Genomic DNA, 20,225 nt, shown 5'->3' on the forward strand with positions numbered 1-20,225 from the left:
CCGAATACAACTGTTGTAGACCTTACAGTGAAATGCTTACTTACGAGCCCCTAACCAACAATGCAGTTAAAAAAAAATATATGGATAAGAATAAGAAATAAAAGTAACAACTAATTAAAGAGCAGCAGTAAAATAACAATAGCGAGACTATATACAGGGGGGTACCGATACAGAGTCAATGTGCAGGGGCACTGGTAATTTGAGGTAATATGTACATGAAGGTAGAGTTTTTAAAGTGACTATGCCAAGATGATAGTAGCAGCGGTGTAAAATAGGGGGGGGTGGCGGCAATGCTAATAGTCTGGGTAGCCATTTGATTGAGGTGTTCAGGAGTCTTATGGCTTGGGGGTTGAAGCTGTTTAGAAGCCTCTTGGACCTAGACTTGACGCTCTGGTACCGCTTGCTGTTCGGTAGCAGAGAGAACATTCTATGACTAGGGTGGCTGGAGTCTTTGACAATTTTTAGGGCCTTCCTCTGACACCTCTTGGTATAGAGTGATCAAATCAAATGGATTTATATAGCCCTTCGTACATCAGCTGATATCTCAAAGTGCTGTACAGAAACCCAGCCTAAAACCCCAAACAGCAAGCAATGCTGCAAGCACGGCGGCTAGGAAAAACTCCCTAGAAAGGCCATGTACTGGGCCCTTCGCACTACCCTCTGTAGTGCCTTGTGGTCGGAGGCCAAGGAGTTGCCATAACAGGCAGTGACGCAACCAGCCAGGATGCTCTCTGGTGCAGCTGCAGAACCTTTTGAAGATATGAGGACCCAGGCCAAATCTTTTCAGTCTCTTGAGAGGGAATAGGTTTTGTCGTGCCCTATTCACGACTGTCTTCGTGTGCTTGGACCATGTTAGTTTGGACACCAAGGAACATGAAGCTCTCAACTTTCTCTACTGTAGCCCCATCAATGAGAATGGGGGTGTGCTCGGTCCTCTTTTTTTCCTGTAGTCCACAATCATCTCCTTTTGTCTTGATCAAGTTGAGGGAGAGGTTGTTGTCCTGGCATCACACGGCCAGGTCCTGACCTCCCTATAGGCTGTCTCGTCGTTGTTGTGTCATCGGCAAACTTAATGATGGTGTTGGAGTCCTGCCTGGCTGTGCAGTCATGAGTGAACAGGGAGTACAGGAGGGGCTCCTGTGTTGAGGATCAGCATGGTGGATGTGTTGTTACCTACCCTTACCACCTGGGGGTGGCCCGTCAGGAAGTCCAGGATCCACTTGCAGAGGGAGGTGTTTAGTCCCAGGGTTCTTAGCTTAGTGATGAGCTTTGTGGGCACTATGGTGTTGAACGCTGATCTGTAGTCAATGAATAGCATTCTCACATAGGTGTTCCTTTTGTCCAGGTGGGAAAGGGCAGTGTGGAATGCAATAGAGATTGCATCAACAGTGGATATGTTGGGGCGGTATGCAAATTGGAGTGGGTCTAGGGTTTCTGGGATAATGGTGTTGATGTGAGCCATGACCAGCCTTTCAAAGCACTTCATGGCTACAGATGTGAGTGCTACGGGTCGGTAGTCATTTAGACAGGTTACCTTAGTGTTCTTGGGCACAGGCGCTATGGTAGTCTGCTTGAAATGTGTTAGTGTTACAGACTAGGACAGGGAGAGGTTGAAAATGTCAGTGAAGTCACTTGCCAGTTGGTCAGCGCATTCTCGCAGTACACGTCCTGGTAATCCGTCTGGCCCTGCGGCCTTGTTAATGTTGGCCTGTTTAAAGGTCTTGCTCACATCGCCTGCAGAGAGCGTGATCACAGTCTTCCGGAACAGCTGGTGCTCTCATGCATGTTTCAGTGTTCTTTGCCTCGAAGTGAGCATAGAAGTAATTTAGCTCGTCTGGTAGGCTCGTGTCACTGGGTAGCTCTTAGCTGTGCTACCCTTTGTAGTCTGTAATGGATGCAAGCCCTTCCACATCCAACGAGCGTCAGAGCTGTTGTCCTGATCTTAGTACTGTATTGACACTTTGCCTGTTTGATGGTTCGTCGGAGGGCATAGCGGGATTTCTTGTAAGCTTCTAGGTTAGAGTCCCGCTCCTTGAAAGCGGCAGCTCTAGCCTTTAGCTCAGTGTGGATGTTGCCTGTAATCCATGGCTTCTGGTTGGGGTATGTACGTACGGTCACTGTGTGGACGACGTCATTGATGCACTTATTGATGAAGCCAATGGCTGATGTGGTGTACTCTTCAATACCATCGGAGGAATCCCAGAACATATTCCAGTCTGTGCTAGCAAAACAGTCCTAGTCCCTTAGCATCTGCTTCATCTGACCACTTTATTGATCTAGTCACCGGTGCTTCCTGCTTTAAATTTTTTCTTGTAAGCAGGAGGATAGAATTATGGTCAGATTTGCCAAATGGAAGGTGAGATGCGTCTGTGTGTGTGGAGTAAAGGTGGTCCAGAATTTGTTTCCCCCCCCCCCCTTTGGTCTCACATTTAACATGCTGATATACATTTGGTAAAACAGATTTACGTTTCCCTGCGTTTAAGTCCCCGGCTAATAGGAACGCAGCCTCTGGGTGAGCGTTTTCTTGTTTGCTCATGGCGGAATTCAGATCTTTCAATGCTATCTTAGTGCCAGCCTCTGACTGTTGTGGTATGTAAACACTTACTCGGTTTTCTTTCCACATTCACAATTTCTCTCGCTCTCTCTCCCTCCTCTCCAATCTCCATCCACTTAAGTCCAATGCTTTTGTCTTTATCTTGGCATCTCTCTTCCAGCCTTACCCCACATATGTACAATATGCCATTGATATTGTTGACCTTTTTTTGTGGGCCAGGGTGCTTTTCTGTGTACCCCTCTATACTTACATGTCCTTCTCTCTCTCTGTTTTCAGGTAAGTGTTCAGCAGCGGCATTGGATGTGTTGGCTAACGTGTTCAGAGACGACCTGCTCCTCCCTATCTTGCCTCTCCTCAAAGAGCTCCTCTTCCACCCAGAGTGGGTCATCAAGGAGTCTGGAATACTTGTTCTGGGGGCCATCGCTGAGGGTAAGGCCCTGTTATAGTACCCTAACCCCTAAGGTCGGGGGGCGACTACTAGAATCCCGAGGGAAGAGAAAGGGAAGGAAGTGTTATGCCGAAAGAGATGGGAGAAAGAGACTTTGGAGGGAGGATGAGAATCACCTGGAAGTGCTACAATATCGTCTATATGTAAACTTTGAAACCAGCAGACATCATTGGCATACATGGTAATTATAGTAATAATACCCACCTTTGTCCTCCCAGGTTGTATGCAGGGTATGATTGCCTACCTGCCAGAGCTCATCCCCCACCTGGTGCAGTGTCTGAGTGATAAGAAGGCCCTGGTGCGCTCCATCACCTGCTGGACCCTGAGTCGGTATGCCCACTGGGTGGTCAGTCAGCCACCTGACACCTACCTGAAGCCCCTGATGACTGAGCTTCTCAAACGCATCCTGGACTCCAACAAGAGGGTGCAGGAGGCCGCCTGCAGGTGAGAGGGAGGTTGACTGTGGTTCAGTTGCGGTCAGTGTGTGGTTTGCTGTGGTTACTTTTGTCCAGGTGTGTCCTTTTTTTCTTCTTTTTTTGTAAACGATCGATAGATAACCAGTAATAAGTGGCTTTTGGTTTTCCCACTCAAGCTGGTGATGACTGTCCTTGGGAGTGGAAGTAAAGATGATGATCATTGATGTTTGGTTGACCCAATCAAATGTTTTTGAACAGCTTGATTGCAAAGTTACGTTCCAAACTACCCTTTATTTTTCTCTCACCCCTTTCTCTCTCTCCTCTTCTCTCCCCTCTCAGTGCCTTTGCCACTCTGGAAGAGGAGGCGTGTACAGAGTTGGTTCCCTACCTGGCCTATATTCTGGACACTCTGGTGTTTGCCTTCAGCAAGTACCAACACAAGAACCTGCTCATACTGTACGACGCTATAGGGACGCTCGCTGACTCTGTGGGACACCACCTCAACAAGCCGGTACACACAGAAGCGCACACAAATACTAGGGATGTGATAAATGGAACATTTTGCTTTACGTTTAAGCTAGAGAGATTTGTTTTTTTTGTTGCATGGGCTGTTTCTCAATCGACCGCATCTGCCAATGTCGGCCTTCCGCATTTGCGGCGAAAGGGGCCGAGCTACAGCAGTGTAGCTCGGCCCACATCCCACAACTAAATTACTGTACCTTCATACTTCCATTTATTTGTATGGGTTACCTTCAGACAGTCCCGTGACACTTGTGGGGGTTGTAGAGCAAAACACCTTCGTGTTTGTGAGAGTCCCCTTTCCACAGAGGCCAAACCTTTTGGACGCTAACAGATGTTTTTGTGAGAAGACCGATTCTTTTTTTATATATATATATATATATATTTTTTTTAGGATGACTCAGGGGCTGACGAACACTGCTGTAGCTCGGCCACCTTCCACTGCAGATGCGGAAGGCTGAAATAGGCGGATTCAGTGGATTGAGACAGAGCCCGTGCAAAGAATATCTCCAGCTTAAACTGAAGGATTTTGATGTGAATTTAAAAAAATGATTTATTTAGATTGATGTGCTGGTGTGTCACACTTTTAAGAATTAAAACAATAACATATTTAGTTTAGTAGACCCCGCCCTCGCACAATCCCACATCAATTCACAATGCAGAATAATAGTCATATTAGGCATGCATGCTACAGTAGGGCCAGGCAATGAAGTTGCATTTTCCCGCAGTCATATACCCATGAAAGTGCCTCGGCTACGGCCCGTTTGTTTGTAAGGGTACACTACGGCTTTTTAAATGCCGACACGGAACCTTCTCTGGAGACTAAATCATCTTGAGGATATTCTACATGTGACAGACCGAAGAACTAAAACACTTGCATCATTAAATAAGTGAAAGAGCCAGCGAGGTAGATACACTGTGACCTCAAAGTGTGTGTGTGTGTGTGTGTAGGGGGGAATGTTCCTTTAGGAATTCTCGTCTTTTGACACACACACACACACACACATACATTCCGCCAATGTCTCCCACACACACCACAATGACTTGAGCAATACAGAATCTGCACTTGCATTTGATTTCCCCTTTCAGGTGCCTGTCGGATTGTGATTGCTAATGTGTGTACTACTGTATGTGTTTAGGAGTACATTCAGATGCTGATGCCTCCACTGATAGCAAAGTGGAACCAGTTGAAGGATGAAGACAAGGATCTGTTCCCTTTACTAGAGGTGAGCCTCACCATTAGGGTTGCAAAGCTACAGGTAGTTTACCAAAGTTATCGGAATCTTAAGTAATTACGGTAATTAACCGAAAATCTATTTCGCTCTATTGTAAATCTGGAAATGTATTCTTGATTAACTTTAAAAAAAAATGTATTAATATAGTCTTCATTTTTATTTGTGTCCGTATTGTCCATGAGTTTCTATTAGATAGACCATATGGTTCAAGAATAAGTATCCTACATAATGAAAAAAAAGCATCTAATCAACAATGGTATTATTTTCAATTAACTCTGCAACTCTTCCAACTATTGACTTTTTTCCACAACTGCCACCAGTTTGACACCAAAACATTGACAAAAAATACATGTGACCGACCAGCAGGATTCGGCCTTATGTAGCAAAATTTAAAATGCAGTTTTTTACATTGGATAAAAGTAGACACTTAGAGATAAAAAATGTTATATCATATATTACAGTTGAGAAACAATGGGAAAGTTATTCTGCTTTTAAGGTTGATAAACTTGTAACCCCACGTTTGAGAAAATGACCCTATTTTGGTTCACCTACTGGAGAGCCTTTCTTTGTCTACACCCATGCAGCATCGTTCACGCACCCTCTTCAGCCTTAGCCCCACCCATCTCCTTTAAGGATTCACATGAGGCCATGTGCTAAACAGAGTGAGTATGGTAGTGTACTAAACAACCAAAGATTTCAAGACTAAAGGCTGGTTTATACTACGTCTATCGACATGTCTGTAGACTGTTGCCGCTGTGACATCATGAACATTCAATTGTCGTCCGACATCAAACTTGTCATTATGAAAAAGTATAAACACAAAAACAACAGGTTGCATGACATCAATGTTTTGGTGAGTTTCTAGCTTGTTAGGCAGTTCAAATAATGACCATATCATATACAGTTGATGTCGGAAGTTTACATACACCTTAGCCAACTACTTTTAAAGTCAGTTTTTCACAATTCCTGACATTGAATCCTAGTAAAAAAATTCCCTTTCGTTGGTCAGTTAGGATCACCATTTTATTTTAAGAATGTGAAATGTCAGAATAATAGTAGAGGGAATGATTTCAGCTTTTATTTCTTTCATCACATTCCCAGTGGGTTCAGAAGTTTACATACACTCAATTAGTATTTGGTAGCATTGCCTTAAACAATTTAAACTTTGGTCAAACGTTTCGGCTAGCCATCCACAAGCTTCCCACAATAAGTTGTGTGAATTTTGGCCCATTCCTCCTGACAGAGCTGGTGTAACTGAGTAGGTTTGTAGGCCTCCTTGCTCGCACATGCTTTTTCAGTTCTGCCCACACATTTTCTATAGGATTGAGGTCAAGAGGGCTTTGTGATGGCCACTCCAATACCTTGACTTTGTAGTCCTTAAGCCATTTTGCCACAACTTGGAAGAATGCTTGGGGTCATTGTCCATTTGGAAGACCATTTGCTACCAAGCATTAACTTCCTGACTGATGTCTTGAGATGTTGCTTCAATATATCCACAAAATTTTCCATCCTCATGATGCCATCTATTTTGTGAAGTGCCCCAGTCACTCCAGCAGGAAAGCACCCCCACAACATGATGCTGCCACCCCCATGCTTCATGGTTTGGATGGTGTTCTTCGGCTTGCAAACCTCCCCCTTTTTCCTCCGAACATAACGATTGCCAATATTGCCAAACAGTTATATTTTTGTTTCATCAGACCAGAGGATATTTCTCCAAAAAGTACAATCTTTGTCCCCATATGCAGTTGCAAACCGTAGTCTGGCTTTTTTGGAGCAGTGTCTTCTTCCTTGCTGAGCGGCCTTTCAGGTTATGTCGATATAGGACTCGTTTTACTGTGGATATAGATACTTTTGTACCCGTTTCTTCCAGCATCTTCACAAGGTTCTTTGCTGCTGTTCTGGGATTGATTTGCACTTTTCACACAAGTACGTTCATCCCTAGGAGACAGAACGCGTCTCCTTCCTGAGCGGTATGAGGGCTTTGTGGTCCCATGGTGTTTATACTTGCATACTATTGTTTGTACAGATGAATGTGGTACCTTCAGGCATTTGGAATTTGCTCCCAAGAATGAACCAGACTTGTGGAGGTCTTGGCTGATTTCTTTTGATTTTCCCATGATGTCAAGCAAAGAGGCACTGAGTTGGAAGGTAGGCCTTGAAGTACATCCACAGGTACACCTCCAATTGACTCAAATGATGTCAATTAGCCTATCAGAAGCTTCTAAAGCCATGACATCATTTTCTGGAATTTTCCAAGTTGTCTGTAAACAATTTTCCATAATCTGTCTGTAAACAATTGTTGTAAAAATTAACAGTGGAGTGGTTGAAAAACGAGTTTTAATGACTCTAGTCTAAGTGTATGTAAACTTCCGACTTCAACTGGAGCTGACAACGTCTTAAATTTAGCTGATTTGTATTTTAATATTACAGGAAAATGAACTGACATCAATAATTTTTTACAAGTTGATGGTGAGCTCATTACAGAAAATAGCTTACGGTCGCGAGTTTTGACGAAGTAAAAGCAGGGCATTCTACCGGAGAATTTTAGAACGTGGACACTGTCTCTTTGGCCTAACGTTATATCCTAATATGACATTGGTGCAGGTCATGTTCTTCACATTACCGTCGCTGGTAAACACACTCTATATCAAATAAAATCTATGTTTATTACATGCACAGCACACGGAAGATGTAAATGGTACAGTGAAATGGTTACTTGCATAGTGGAGTCTTTTGTTTAGACATGTGCAGTAGCTAGCTAGCTAAACAATGGACAATAATCCCAACTCACAACATTACTACCTTGCATGAATCTGCTGGTAGCTATTGCTAACAAACTAGCTAGGTTCAATGTTAGCTAGCTAGCTAACATTAGGCTATAACTAGCAATGAAAATGGATCTGAGATATGAATAATATTACTACATTAGAACATACACGTAACGTTAGCTAGCTTGCTAACAGTACACTTGAACGAGAAATGAAAATTACTTTCTGACAATTAGAAATGTATAATATCTGAATGTAGCTAGCTAGACTCTCTTAGCCGTATACATAGATGAACGCTTCCCCCTCTGTCATGGATGCCATGGTTGCACTTAGTTTATAGATGTAATCCGGAGACAATTGTTTTATACAACAGCCTTCTGTGTGTTGTCTTTTCAACTTCTCCATCTCTTTAGCTGTCATACTCTGCTTTCACCGGGCATTCCACTGATTTCAAAACTCTGTTCTCCAGAAAGTGGAGAGCATTAGAAATTCTTATGCAATTCTTTGTGATATCTTTCAAAAAATCTGTGTTAGAAAGGATAAACCTATACATATTGAGCAGCTCATATTATAGACCGAAGCATGCTACATGGCAGACCAATCCGAATTCATCACTCGGCATCTCCAGCCCATCCATTATCTCAGCCGATCATGGCTAGCGGGAAGGTTCCTGACTTTTTCTGTGGCTAAACCAACTAGGCTTGTAAATGTAACCATTTGATTTGTATTTACAGATGGCATAGTTTGTTATTAAGGCACAAGAAAGTTCCAGAAGGCATTTCTGCAAATGCATTTTGATAAAAAAAAATGTTCAAATGCCTCTCCTGTAAAGTAGGGATGCGCGACATATGCCTAGTTTCCTGAAACGAGTCATATTGACATGGTAAAAAAAGTGTGTAAGAAAATATAAAGGATATTTCATATTGAAACCCTCATATGAACCCCCAATGGTATTCATTTAGGGTTTATATTTGGGATGTTTTACAACTTTGTCATTATATTTTAATTTTAAAATCATCTTAATGAATTATTTCATATACTTTACATGTGATCATGCCACAAATAGGGCCATAGATAATGACCGACACCTGTGATAATCTCATGTACCCAAAAGGGCCAGTAGATTAAATAAAATCCTTGAATGATACCAATTCTGGTAGTTTACTGTTAAACTTTGAAAGTTTCCAGTAATATACCCTCCTTTTGCAGCCCTACTCACTGTCCTCTAATCAGACCAATCCACTAGCCTCACGATGAATTACTTCCTGTAACTGAGGTTATCAAGTATAATATTCTTTCTTCCTCTTATGTCTTCTCTCTTGTCCCATCCCCTTTCTCTCAATCCCCCAACTCTCTTCCCCCTCCCACATTTGTCCTTCTTTCTCGCTCTCTCATCATCCCTCTCTCAGTGCCTTTCGTCAGTAGCCACGGCTCTCCAGAGTGGTTTCCTGCCCTACTGTGAACCTGTGTACCAGCGCTGTGTTAACCTGGTGCAGAAGACCCTCGCTCAGACTATGGTGAGACACATGGGCACGCACACAGTGCACATACAGTGCATTCGGAAAGTATTCAGACCCCTTGACTTTTTCCACATTTTGTTACTTTACAGCCTTATTCTAAAATGGATAATATTCAATTTTAAAGGTCCACACCCTACCAAGTGTCTGTCTAGTGAATGATGTAAATGTTTGGCCTGGATTCTGTCTCCCCTAAATCAGTCTGTTGTATGAGTAACTTTGTTTGTGGCGCGCAATGCTTGTTTTCTTGCCTGTAAGCAATATATTGTTTGTGCCAACTGGCTGCGTGAGTTGGCACTGAACACACCATTGGCACAGATTGTGTGTGAGAACGTTCAGAAGACTTTCTGCTTGCAGTAGGGTGTCATGCCTGGGGAATGTGGCACCTAATTGTAATCTACACTCACTCCCCCTACCACTTGTCCCCCCCCATCATCCAGCTCCACCAGTCCCAGCCAGACCAGTACGAGGCCCCTGATAAGGACTTTATGATTGTGGCCCTGGACCTGCTCAGTGGATTGGCTGAAGGGTTGGGCGACAACATCGAGCAGCTGGTCGCACGTAGCAACATCCTCACGCTCATGTACCAGTGCATGCAGGTAACCTGTGTCCTCATCTAGAGCTGTGACGATAAACCGAAAATTACCACCATTGCCTTCCTCTTACCGGTGCATTTAGTTTACATAGGTCATTTTCAGTGATTTTTTTTTTTTGATTTTTTTTTGATTTTTTTTTTGATTTTTTTTGCTACACAAAGTTGCTGTAGATTGTTCTAAAACCATTATTTGGTCAACAGGAATAGCCTATGGATTATGTTGATTCCTGCTATGAAGGTACTGTATCTGCCTGACCCCGTTTCGCTGTCGGCTGCTGTGTGAGCGAGCCATTCTCAATCTCTCTCCACTCTGCTCAAGAAGGGAGAGATGCATTCTGAGAAGCACAAGCATATGACTATTGCTAAAAATACAGTTTTCAAAGCAACTACTGTTGTTCTAGTTACATAGAGGAGAGTCACAGCTTTCCGTGATTTTTATCATGTATTTCTCACCTCCTTAATATTGAGTTCATGGCACCACTACATCCGGAGAAGGCTGTAGTTAGTATGGTTTTGATGCGCCCAAAGAGCGCAGTGCACCATTTGCAGTGAATAGTAGCCTAGGCCTAGCACTGGAAAGTTTGTGTAGGGCATCAAGCTACATTTACAGAATGATTAATCAATTAGCCTACATGGCTATCTAGCAACAATATCATATTTAGAGTTAGCAATCTCACTAAGTGTTTTGAGTTCACACTTCCTCAGGTGGTGAATAATATAGCCTATAGTGTAGGCCAACATGGATGAAGATGTCAGAAAATTCTCTGAAGCACCAAAAATAAATTGGAAAAGTCTGGATCCAACATCGAAGGTTGCACATCAAAATATCAATCATGCATTTCCTGGATATGTTAGATGAAATGGCTTATTTTTTTATATCATAGGCTACCATCACAGTTGTCTGTCTTGACACTGCCGCTAATGTAAAGTTACTATACATTAAATGTTACTTTTAGAAAAAATTGTATTTGTTGTTATCGACAAATTCTCTCTTAATCTCTTTACTGTTTCCTCTCTCCTTCGCCTTCTCTTTCTCCCTTTGTCTTCCCCTTTCTCTTCATCTCCCCCTCTTTCACTCTCTCTCGCTCTTTCTTTTTTCTTTTCTCTCTTCCTCCCACTCAGGACAAAATGCCTGAGGTGCGTCAGAGCTCCTTTGCTTTGCTGGGTGACCTGACTAAGGCTTGTTTCCTGCACGTAAAGCCGTGCATTGGTAAGTACTCTTTCTCTTAATCCACATTGGCAGTAACACACCGCTTCTTAGTCCAAATGTCAGGTTATCAATTACTGATGATATAAGCCTCTTTCTCTCCTGTGCAGCTGATTTCATGCCTATATTAGGCACTAATCTGAACCCAGAATTGATATCGGTGTGCAATAATGCAACATGGGCAATCGGAGAGATATCTATACAAATGGGTGAGTGTTCGCGAAATGTCACAAAACAGTCACACACACACACACACCAGCTTACATGCATTCTAATGAACACACGCACTTGCACTCACACACACAGCCTCCTTCAGGGACCTTTTCCCGCCTTTCCCCAGGTGCTGAGATGCAACCATACGTGGCCATGGTGCTGCATCAGCTGGTTGAGATCATCAACAGGCCCAACACCCCAAAGACCCTGCTGGAGAACACAGGTACCACAAGGTGGCACTTTGCTGAGCCCGCCAGCCACAGTGCAGGGAGGTGTCGCACAGTCCATCAGGCCTGCTCTGAGCGCGTCCCAATCGTTCCTCCCTTCTCCAAAAGTGTGCACTTGTTCACTTCCCTTCATGGATTTGACAGGAAATTACCGGTATATGAAAACTCCCCCTTGCCAAGACTAAATCCAAAGCGTTTACAATTTTGGGGAGTAGTGAACAAGTGCACACTTCAGGATGAAGGAGAGATTATTGGGATGCACCCTCTGACTGGAGAGAGGCCATTCATCTCTATTATCTGAAAGCCTCCCCAAGCCCTATGCCTTACAGGTTTCGCCGGTTTCGCCCAAATATTCCAACTATTCCTACCAATCGATTTATGGCTTAGAGGCTCTGTTTATGGGCTGTTGGATCCCAGCTGAAGTAAATGAAATGTTGCTCAGGTGGAAAGACTGAGTGAACCAGGTTTCCACCCATCCATTTATTTATTTTTTTACCCCTTTTTTCTCCCCAATTACATTATGACGATCTTGTCACATTGCTGCAACTCGCCAACGGGCTTGGGAGAGGCGAAGGTCGAGTCGTGCGTCCTCCGAAAACATGAACTGCCAAACCGCGCTTTTTAACTGACAACTGAAGTCAGCCTGTAGGTGCCCGGCCTGCGTGAAGGAGTTGCTAGAGCACGATGAGCCAATTATATATTTTTTTAAATAGACCGCTCACTCGGGAGGCCTCCTGAAATCCTTTTATGCGAGTAAAGTACATGTCGGATAAAAAATGTCATGACAGGCCTGATGGGAATGGCACATTTTGTCTAAACGTTCCAAATGTTGACTAAACAAAATACGCTAGACAAGGTGAACTTTTTGTCGGTAAAATTAGTTGTGCGAGAAATGGCATTCGAAACTAGACTGGTGACCCACACTAAATTCTTCCGCTGCTCTTTCATTCGCTACATACTTTAGTCTGCAATCATTGGAAGTAATTTGTGGTGACGATGGGCATTGTACAAAAGTCATCATCGATTGTATCCTCTCAAACCAATCAGATTATCAACCCCAATGACGAATGTTCAATCTGGTGTTTTACCCATGTGTGTTCTGGCTCTGGCCCAACCGATTAGTTTCTGGACCAATCAGATGGCCCTGTATATGTTCGCATTCGGTGATGCGTCAGGGAGGTACTCGGATCCAGATTCATTTCAGAGAAGAAACTAATGTCCATGGGCGTGGTGTACAGTTTGGCCGAGGCAAAGCGTCTGGGTAGCCAGGCACGGTTGAAACCCCTTTATGCACAAATAAATATAATAACAATTGATATAATAACCATCATATTGAAGTAAACTTGGAGTAACGCAATATGTTGTGTAGTCCTCCCTCTACGACTTCGGGAAAGCATGCAGTTTATTAGGCTACAGATGAAATAAATGATGATCAACTTCACAGGGTGGTGAAAGAGCACGGTGATGAGCTTGATGCTCCTTTCCAATAAATATTGAGGGTCTTATTCTGGTGACATGAGGATTGACGCTTGATGGCTGTTTGACAAGGGGGGAAAAATGTATGCTCTTAGCATGTATGTATCCTACCTGCACTGTACCTGCAAGCTGTTGGTTAGAGCACACAAATGCGAAGACTAGAGTGGGCACATTCGCTATACATAATGGAACATTTGTTGTGACAAAACCATCAGTAGGGTTGAATATGCGATAGAAACCAATTTAACTTGTATTTCTTTATTCGTTACATGGGAATTTAACTGCAAACGTTATTTTATATGCACCACGTCATCACGCACAGCCTGTTATCCGCAACGTTGTTTTATATGCACCACGTCATCACGCAAAGCCTGTTATCCGCAACATTATTTTATATGCACCACGTCATCACGCACAGCCTGTTATCCGCAACGTTATTTTATATGCACCACGTCATCACTCACAGCCTTTTATCCGCAACAAGTCAATTTGATGGAAACGCATCGCTGGTGTGAAAATGCGCGTTTTTATGCAGATTTTATAATATTTGCATGAGAATCTGTCGCCAATTGGATGGAAACCTAGCTATAGACTAAGAATCTTGGAAAGTTATTTTTTTTTTTTTTTTTTTTTTTTTTTTAACCGAGCGAACCCTGTAAGTGTACAGTCTTGGCGTGATTAACTGACATGAATTGATTCTATTGTACCTGTGGTTGTCAGCTTTTTCTAGCTGTATTTCCATTGAAGTGAAGTTGAAGTGTTGAGCAGCATCAGTAGCTGACAGTGAGGCCTTAACTGAGACAGATGAGTGTCTCCCAACCTCACTTATAGTTAAACGCTTAAAGAGTTCATACGGTTAATTGAATGTTTACCAAACACTCGGATAATACTAATGAATAATAATAACTAGTCTTCTTTGCTGATTGAGGAAAGAGCTAATCCCACCCTAAACATTTTTTGTGGTGTTATAGCACCTACACTTAGCAAACAAACCTTCGGTTACACTCTGCTCTTATTTAGACGCTCTATTGGAATTGTAAACTGTGCTTGGGAAAGCCAAAATGGCCAGCTGACATAAACTAGAACTACTGAGCCAAAATGAGGGTGAAGTGTAACCTGCTTAACTAACCCTACCAGGAAAACTAGGGAATTTGTAGATGTTCTGTTTGTCAGTTTATTTGTTTTTAGTTACTGTTTTTTTTACGTGAATGCATATCTGCCAATAGATGTTGAATGTTGTTTAGTGAAAGGATGGCAAATGTTTGATGCAGGATACGTGATGGATTGATGGAGCCCTAGCACTATGATGTTGAGCTCTGACCACTGCCATTCTATATTAGTTTGATAAATTGAAACATAAACCTCTTTGAGATTGGGAAACCAAATGGAAACAATTTTTCCCCTAACCAATCAAAACATTCAGAAATATATTAATGTTCTTCTACCTCACCAATGTGATCATTCAGAGCACAGTTAATGTCACATCAACACGAAAATTGAGGTGGATTGGGTTTGAGGCCATATATAGCTAGAACTCCTCCCCTCCACCCTCATTTGAAACTAATCAGCCTATCCTGCACTGAACTCGATTTCTAATGAGCCTATCATCTGCTTTCTGCATGTCTCATTGGACTGTTCATAAATGCCTGTTTTCTTAATGAGAATGTTGCATAGTTTTGTGTCTCTTAAACTTAGGTCCTCTCTGCCTCTTCATAAGAACCTGCTGTGCTGGATACTAGTCTCCTTCCATGTAGTTGGCTTGGAGTAATGTAATTTCTTTACAACCAAAAGAAAAAGTTTCTGTTTCTTAAGGAAAGATTAACCTTTTTGTGAGTTTAAGGGAGAACCCTATGAAAGCTCAATTCCCAGCTACCAACTTTGAGAGGAATAATAACCTTGTAAACATTCCATGCTGGCAGTTAACTAATGACTTCACATTTACACTTTTTTTTTTTTTAGTTAGATGAATATCATTAACATTTTGGAGAGAGGAGTTTGTTGCAAGTGAACAGAGGCCATATTTCTGACGTCATATTTCTGACGTCCGAGCAGGCATGTTGCCGTTTGATTGATATTGTGTCGTCAAAGTGTTCTCCCTTAAATTATTTTTTTGTTTTTACTATCTTAAATTCCTCCCCAGTAGTGAGTGGGGTTGTAATAATCAACACTAGTAAATTCTTCTGTTTATTATCATGCACAGATTCTGTTGATTTATGTTTCTGAGTTTTCTTTTTTTTTACTTTTTTTTTCTTCTCCTCATTGCTCATGTCTTGGTTGGCGTTTGGTGGTGTGTAACCGTGATTGCGTTACCTTAGCAATAACAATTGGTCGTCTTGGTTACGTTTGTCCTCAAGAGGTGGCACCGATGCTACAGCAGTTTATAAGACCCTGGTGTGTATTTTTCAATATTTTATTTTATTCATTTTCTCTGGGTCTGTTGCTCCCTGTCCTGTCATTCTTGCTTTCCTTCCCTGTCACTGTCTTTCTCTCTCTCTCTTTCTCTCTCTCTCCATCCCTCTTTCTTTCTAAAATAAGTATTTTCTGTTTCTCCTGAATCAGTCTGTAAGCATTGCCAACCATGTGACTAATCCTGTCCTCTTTTAGGTCCCCTCAGTCTGTGATTTATTTTTGCCTCAGTAGCACCTTCATGTATTTGATACATTATTGGTTTCTTTATTTAACTTTTTTTGTTGTCGTTGTTAAATGTCGGTAACTACTAATTAGTGCATGGGATCAGATTGTCACATGCCTGCTGGTTCAGAAAGGGAAAACAAACTGATTCCCAAAAATTCTAGACGCATTCCAAAATAAATCCCAAAAGCATTCCCAGATCCAGATCATTCCCAAATCCCCCCACTCGTCCAATAGTCCTCCAGCTGCACGTGCTTATCCCAGAATTCCTCAAAACTTCCTTTAAGAAAAGGCTTCCCTGAATGCCATATCGGCCAAAGTGAAGTTATAAAGCAGTTTTAGTGACTCTCACGTGTAAGTGAATAGAGTTAAGTGCTTCACACAGTCTCAGAATGACAGGTTTGTTTGATCTGCATGCACAATTCTGATACTATTTTAGATAACCTGAGAGAAATAAGAAGAATGTGTTGTACCGAACTAAGTAGTCTTTGTAAAAGTACTTCCAGTAGTATCAAATCTTTGAAAGATCTAAAAGGTCGTAGATTGAATTCACATGTATAGAGTAAAAATGGCAAGTTGACATTTAATGTACTATAGGTTATATTTATAAAAATGTTTACAGTAACATATAATCAACAAAACCCTTTGAGGCAATATGTAGTATTTTTATATTTTAGAAGGTATTTTACTTATACATGACAATTCATATGGAATTTGTTTTGAATTGTGTTAGAATGTATTAATAGAAAGTAATAGTAATATGGCATACCTGTACAAGTAAGTTATTGAATGCAGTCAATGGTAACTTCAGAGTGCTATAAGGGTATTGAATTGTAATTCTATGCAGTACTTAAAGGCAGCCCTTCTGGCCTGGTGTAAAACGTGGCTGTTCCTGTTGGCAGGTGTACCTCTTTACGTAACATAAGAGACAATGAGGAGAAAGACTCGGCGTTCAGAGGCATCTGCACTATGATCAGTGTCAACCCAGGAGGAGTTGTGCAGGTGAGGCCGCTGAGGCAATGCTGCCCTCTTGAGGATAACGTATGAACTGCACTTTTCATGGCCCCATCAGTTGAGGACTAAGAAAAATAAAGGAACTGCATTACTGTTTCGATGGCCCCATTTCGTGAAGGATGTTAGTTGTAAAACTTGTCTCAAGCCAGACTTTTTCTCATTTCCTCCAGGATTTTATATTTTTTTGTGATGCAGTGGCCTCATGGGTAAATCCAAAGGATGATCTGCGAGACATGTTTGGCAAGGTAAGAACTGATCGTGACTTTGGCCTTTTTAATTTGGGCAAAATTCCGTCCACTCTCTTCCGTGACCCGGAAACTTGTAAGTGGTTGAGGAGAATGTCAATTTCTTAGTAGGGTGATAGCCTTGATAGCCAGTCCTTTTATGGAAGAGTTTTGACATCTGCCACACCCCCTTTGAAGCAGTTGTTTTCTCGAAGGAGAAAAGTATGCAAACGTTAAAAAATTATATCCTACTTATACTTGAATCTTTAACATTTCTTGCACAACTAGCTACATTATTTTTGACTTTACACATTCATTTTGGGATTCCACCCCTATAAACGTAATTTATGATGCACGAGTGGAGTTATTTCATACAAGCACATTTTCGTCCACGTTCCTTCACATTGCCAACTCCCCTAGATTACCTTTGACCTTTTTCAAAAAGAGGCGAGCGTGGAAGGAGGAGAGAGGACGAAGGAGTTAGACCTTTTCTCAATTGGAGTTGCTCATGTGCCATGGGCCAAGACTGAGTACCTTTGTGTGAGAAAGGAGAAGATGAGATTATCCTGATGCAAAATGTGTGTGTGTATGCATGTGCGTGCATAGCTTTGTGCGTACATTGTAATTATGTGTTGATATTTTCAGATACTCCATGGGTTCAAGAACCAGGTGGGCGAGGAGAACTGGGGGCGTTTCTCAGACCAGTTCCCTCTGCCTCTGAAGGAACGACTGGCAGCCTTCTACGGGGTGTAACGCTTTCCATAGGAACAGGCCTGTTCAAGGGGGTACGTCGCACATTCATGTTTAAGAATGGTTGAAAATCTAATTAGAGCTGAGATATCGGATCTAAGGCATTTTCGTGTCTCAGTTTGTCATCCACCTTATTTGAGCAAAACGATAAAGCTAGCAAAATGATGTTGATATTAGAGGTCGACCGATTATGATTTTTCAATGCCGATACCGATTATTGAAGGACAAAAAAAGCCGATGCTGATTAATCAGTTTATTTTATTTTTTTTGTAATAATGACAATTACAACAATACTGAATTAACACTTATTTTAACTTAATATAATACATCAATAAAATCAATTTATCCTCAAATAAATAATGAGACATGTTCAATTTCATTTAAATAATGCAAAAACAAAGTGTTGGAGTAGAACATAAAAGTGCAATATGTGCCATGTAAGAAAGCTAACGTTTAAGTTCCTTGCTCAGAACATGAGAACATATGAAAGCTGGTGGTTCCTTTTAACATGAGTCTTTAATATTCCCAGGTAAGGAGTTTTAGGTTGTAGTTATTATAGGAATCATAGGACTATTTCTCTCTATACCATTTGTATTTCATATACCTTTGACTATTGGATGTTCTTATAGGCACTTCAGTATCGCCAGTGTAGCAGTATAGCTTCCGTCCCTCTCCTTGCTCCTCTGGGCTCGAACCTGGAACACAACAACAACAGCCACCCTCGAAGCAGCATTACCCATGCAGATCAAGGGGAACAACTACACCAAGTCTCAGAGCGAGTGACGTTTGAAACGCTATTAGTGCGCACCCCGCTAACTAGCTAGCCATTTCACATCACATCGTTACACCAGCCTAATCTCGGGAGTTGATAGGCTTGAAGTCCAACTGCAGAGCTGCTGCCAAAACGCACGAAAGTGCTGTTTGAATTAATGCTTATGAGCCTGCTGGTGCCTACCATCGCTCAGTCAGACTGCCCTATCAAATCATAGACTTAATTATAACATAATAACACACAGAAATGCGTGCCTTAGGTCAATTATATGGTCGAATCCGGAAACCATCATCTTGAAAACAAGACGTTTATTCTTTCAGTGAAATACGGAACCGTTCCGTATTTTATCTAACGGGTGGCATCCATCAGTCTAAAAATTCCTGTTACATTGCACAACCTTCAATGTTGTATCATAATTACGTAAAATTCTGGCAAATTAGTTCGCAATGAGCCAGACGGCCCAAACTGTTGCATTATACCCTGACTCTGCGTGCAATGAACGCAAGAGAAGTGACACAATTTCACCTGGTTAATATTGCCTGCTAACCAGGATTTCTTTTAGCTAAATATGCAGGTTTAAAAATATATACTTCTGTGTATTGATTTTAAGAAGGGCATTGGTGTTTATGGTTAGGTATACGTTGGCGCAACAGTCCTTTTTCGCAAATGCGTACTGCATCGATTATATGCAACGCAGGACACGCTAGATAAACTAGTAATATAATCAACCATGTGTAGTTATAACTAGTGATTATGATTGATTAAGTTTAATGCTAGCTTACCTTGGCTTCTTACTGCATTTGTGTAACAGGCGGACTCCTCATGAGGCAGGTGGTTAGAGCATTGGACTAGTTAACCGTAAGGTTGCAAGATTGAATCCCTGAGCGGACAAGGTAAAAATCTGTCGTTCTGCCCCTGAACAAGGCAGTTAACCCACCGTTCCTAGGCCGTCATTGAAAATAAGAATGTGTTCTTAACTGACTTGCCTAGTTAAATAAAGATTCATTTTAATCGGCGTCCAAAATGACCGAATTCCGATTGTTATGAAAACTTGAAATCGGCGCTAATTAATTGTCCATTCCGATTTAAGCGGTCGACCTCTAGTTGATATACAGTGCTTCAGAAAGTATTCACACCCCTTGACTTTTTGCACGTTATGTTGTGTTACAGCCGGAATTTAAAATTGATTAAATTGAAATGTTCTTTTGTCACTGGCCTAAACACAATACCTCTCATAATGTCAAAGTGGAATTATGTTTTTTGACATTTTTACAAATTAATTTAAAATTAAATGTCTTAAGTCAGTAAATTCATGTAAATAAATGTCTTAAATCAGCTTAAATTCATAGTTAAAAATGTGCTAAACAAGTCACATAATAAGTTGCATTGGACTCACTCTGAAATAATAGTTTTTTAATAGTGATTAGTGATTTTTGAATGACTACCTCATCTCTGTACCCCACACATACAATTATCTGTAAGGTCCTTCAGGCGAGCAGTGAATTTCAAACATAAAGAACAGGGAAGCCTGTACAGAATAACAATACACAGATATAGACAGTTGAATTTTGAAGTTTACATACACTTAAGATTGGAGTCATTTGTGTTCTTCAAACACGCCACAAATTTCTAATTACAAACTATAGTTTTGGCAAGTCG

At 41.6% G+C, this 20,225-nt stretch overlaps 1 protein-coding gene across 4 annotated transcripts in view; it reads left to right on the forward strand.

Moving 5' to 3' along the window:
• LOC135544530 (transportin-1-like) overlaps window positions 1-20,225 on the forward strand; it is a 62,786-nt gene that overhangs the window by 34,879 nt on the left and 7,682 nt on the right. For 2 of the 4 annotated variants that reach the window (XM_064972204.1, XM_064972205.1), the window contains 13 exons: window positions 2,831-2,983; window positions 3,221-3,446; window positions 3,758-3,929; window positions 5,077-5,163; window positions 9,350-9,457; window positions 9,898-10,056; window positions 11,175-11,262; window positions 11,370-11,468; window positions 11,576-11,695; window positions 15,491-15,566; window positions 16,709-16,808; window positions 16,991-17,065; window positions 17,690-17,829. In XM_064972204.1, coding sequence (XP_064828276.1) covers window positions 2,831-2,983; window positions 3,221-3,446; window positions 3,758-3,929; window positions 5,077-5,163; window positions 9,350-9,457; window positions 9,898-10,056; window positions 11,175-11,262; window positions 11,370-11,468; window positions 11,576-11,695; window positions 15,491-15,566; window positions 16,709-16,808; window positions 16,991-17,065; window positions 17,690-17,797 — 1,571 coding nt within the window. In that variant the 3' untranslated portion in view covers window positions 17,798-17,829. Of the gene's footprint in view, window positions 1-2,830; window positions 2,984-3,220; window positions 3,447-3,757; window positions 3,930-5,076; window positions 5,164-9,349; window positions 9,458-9,897; window positions 10,057-11,174; window positions 11,263-11,369; window positions 11,469-11,575; window positions 11,696-15,490; window positions 15,567-16,708; window positions 16,809-16,990; window positions 17,066-17,689; window positions 17,830-20,225 lie in introns of those variants that run through there. The other 2 variants (XM_064972206.1, XR_010456344.1) reach the window with 2 other exon arrangements.

Source organism: Oncorhynchus masou, chromosome 8 (assembly GCF_036934945.1).
Source record: "Oncorhynchus masou masou isolate Uvic2021 chromosome 8, UVic_Omas_1.1, whole genome shotgun sequence".
Taxonomy (NCBI): domain Eukaryota; kingdom Metazoa; phylum Chordata; class Actinopteri; order Salmoniformes; family Salmonidae; genus Oncorhynchus; species Oncorhynchus masou.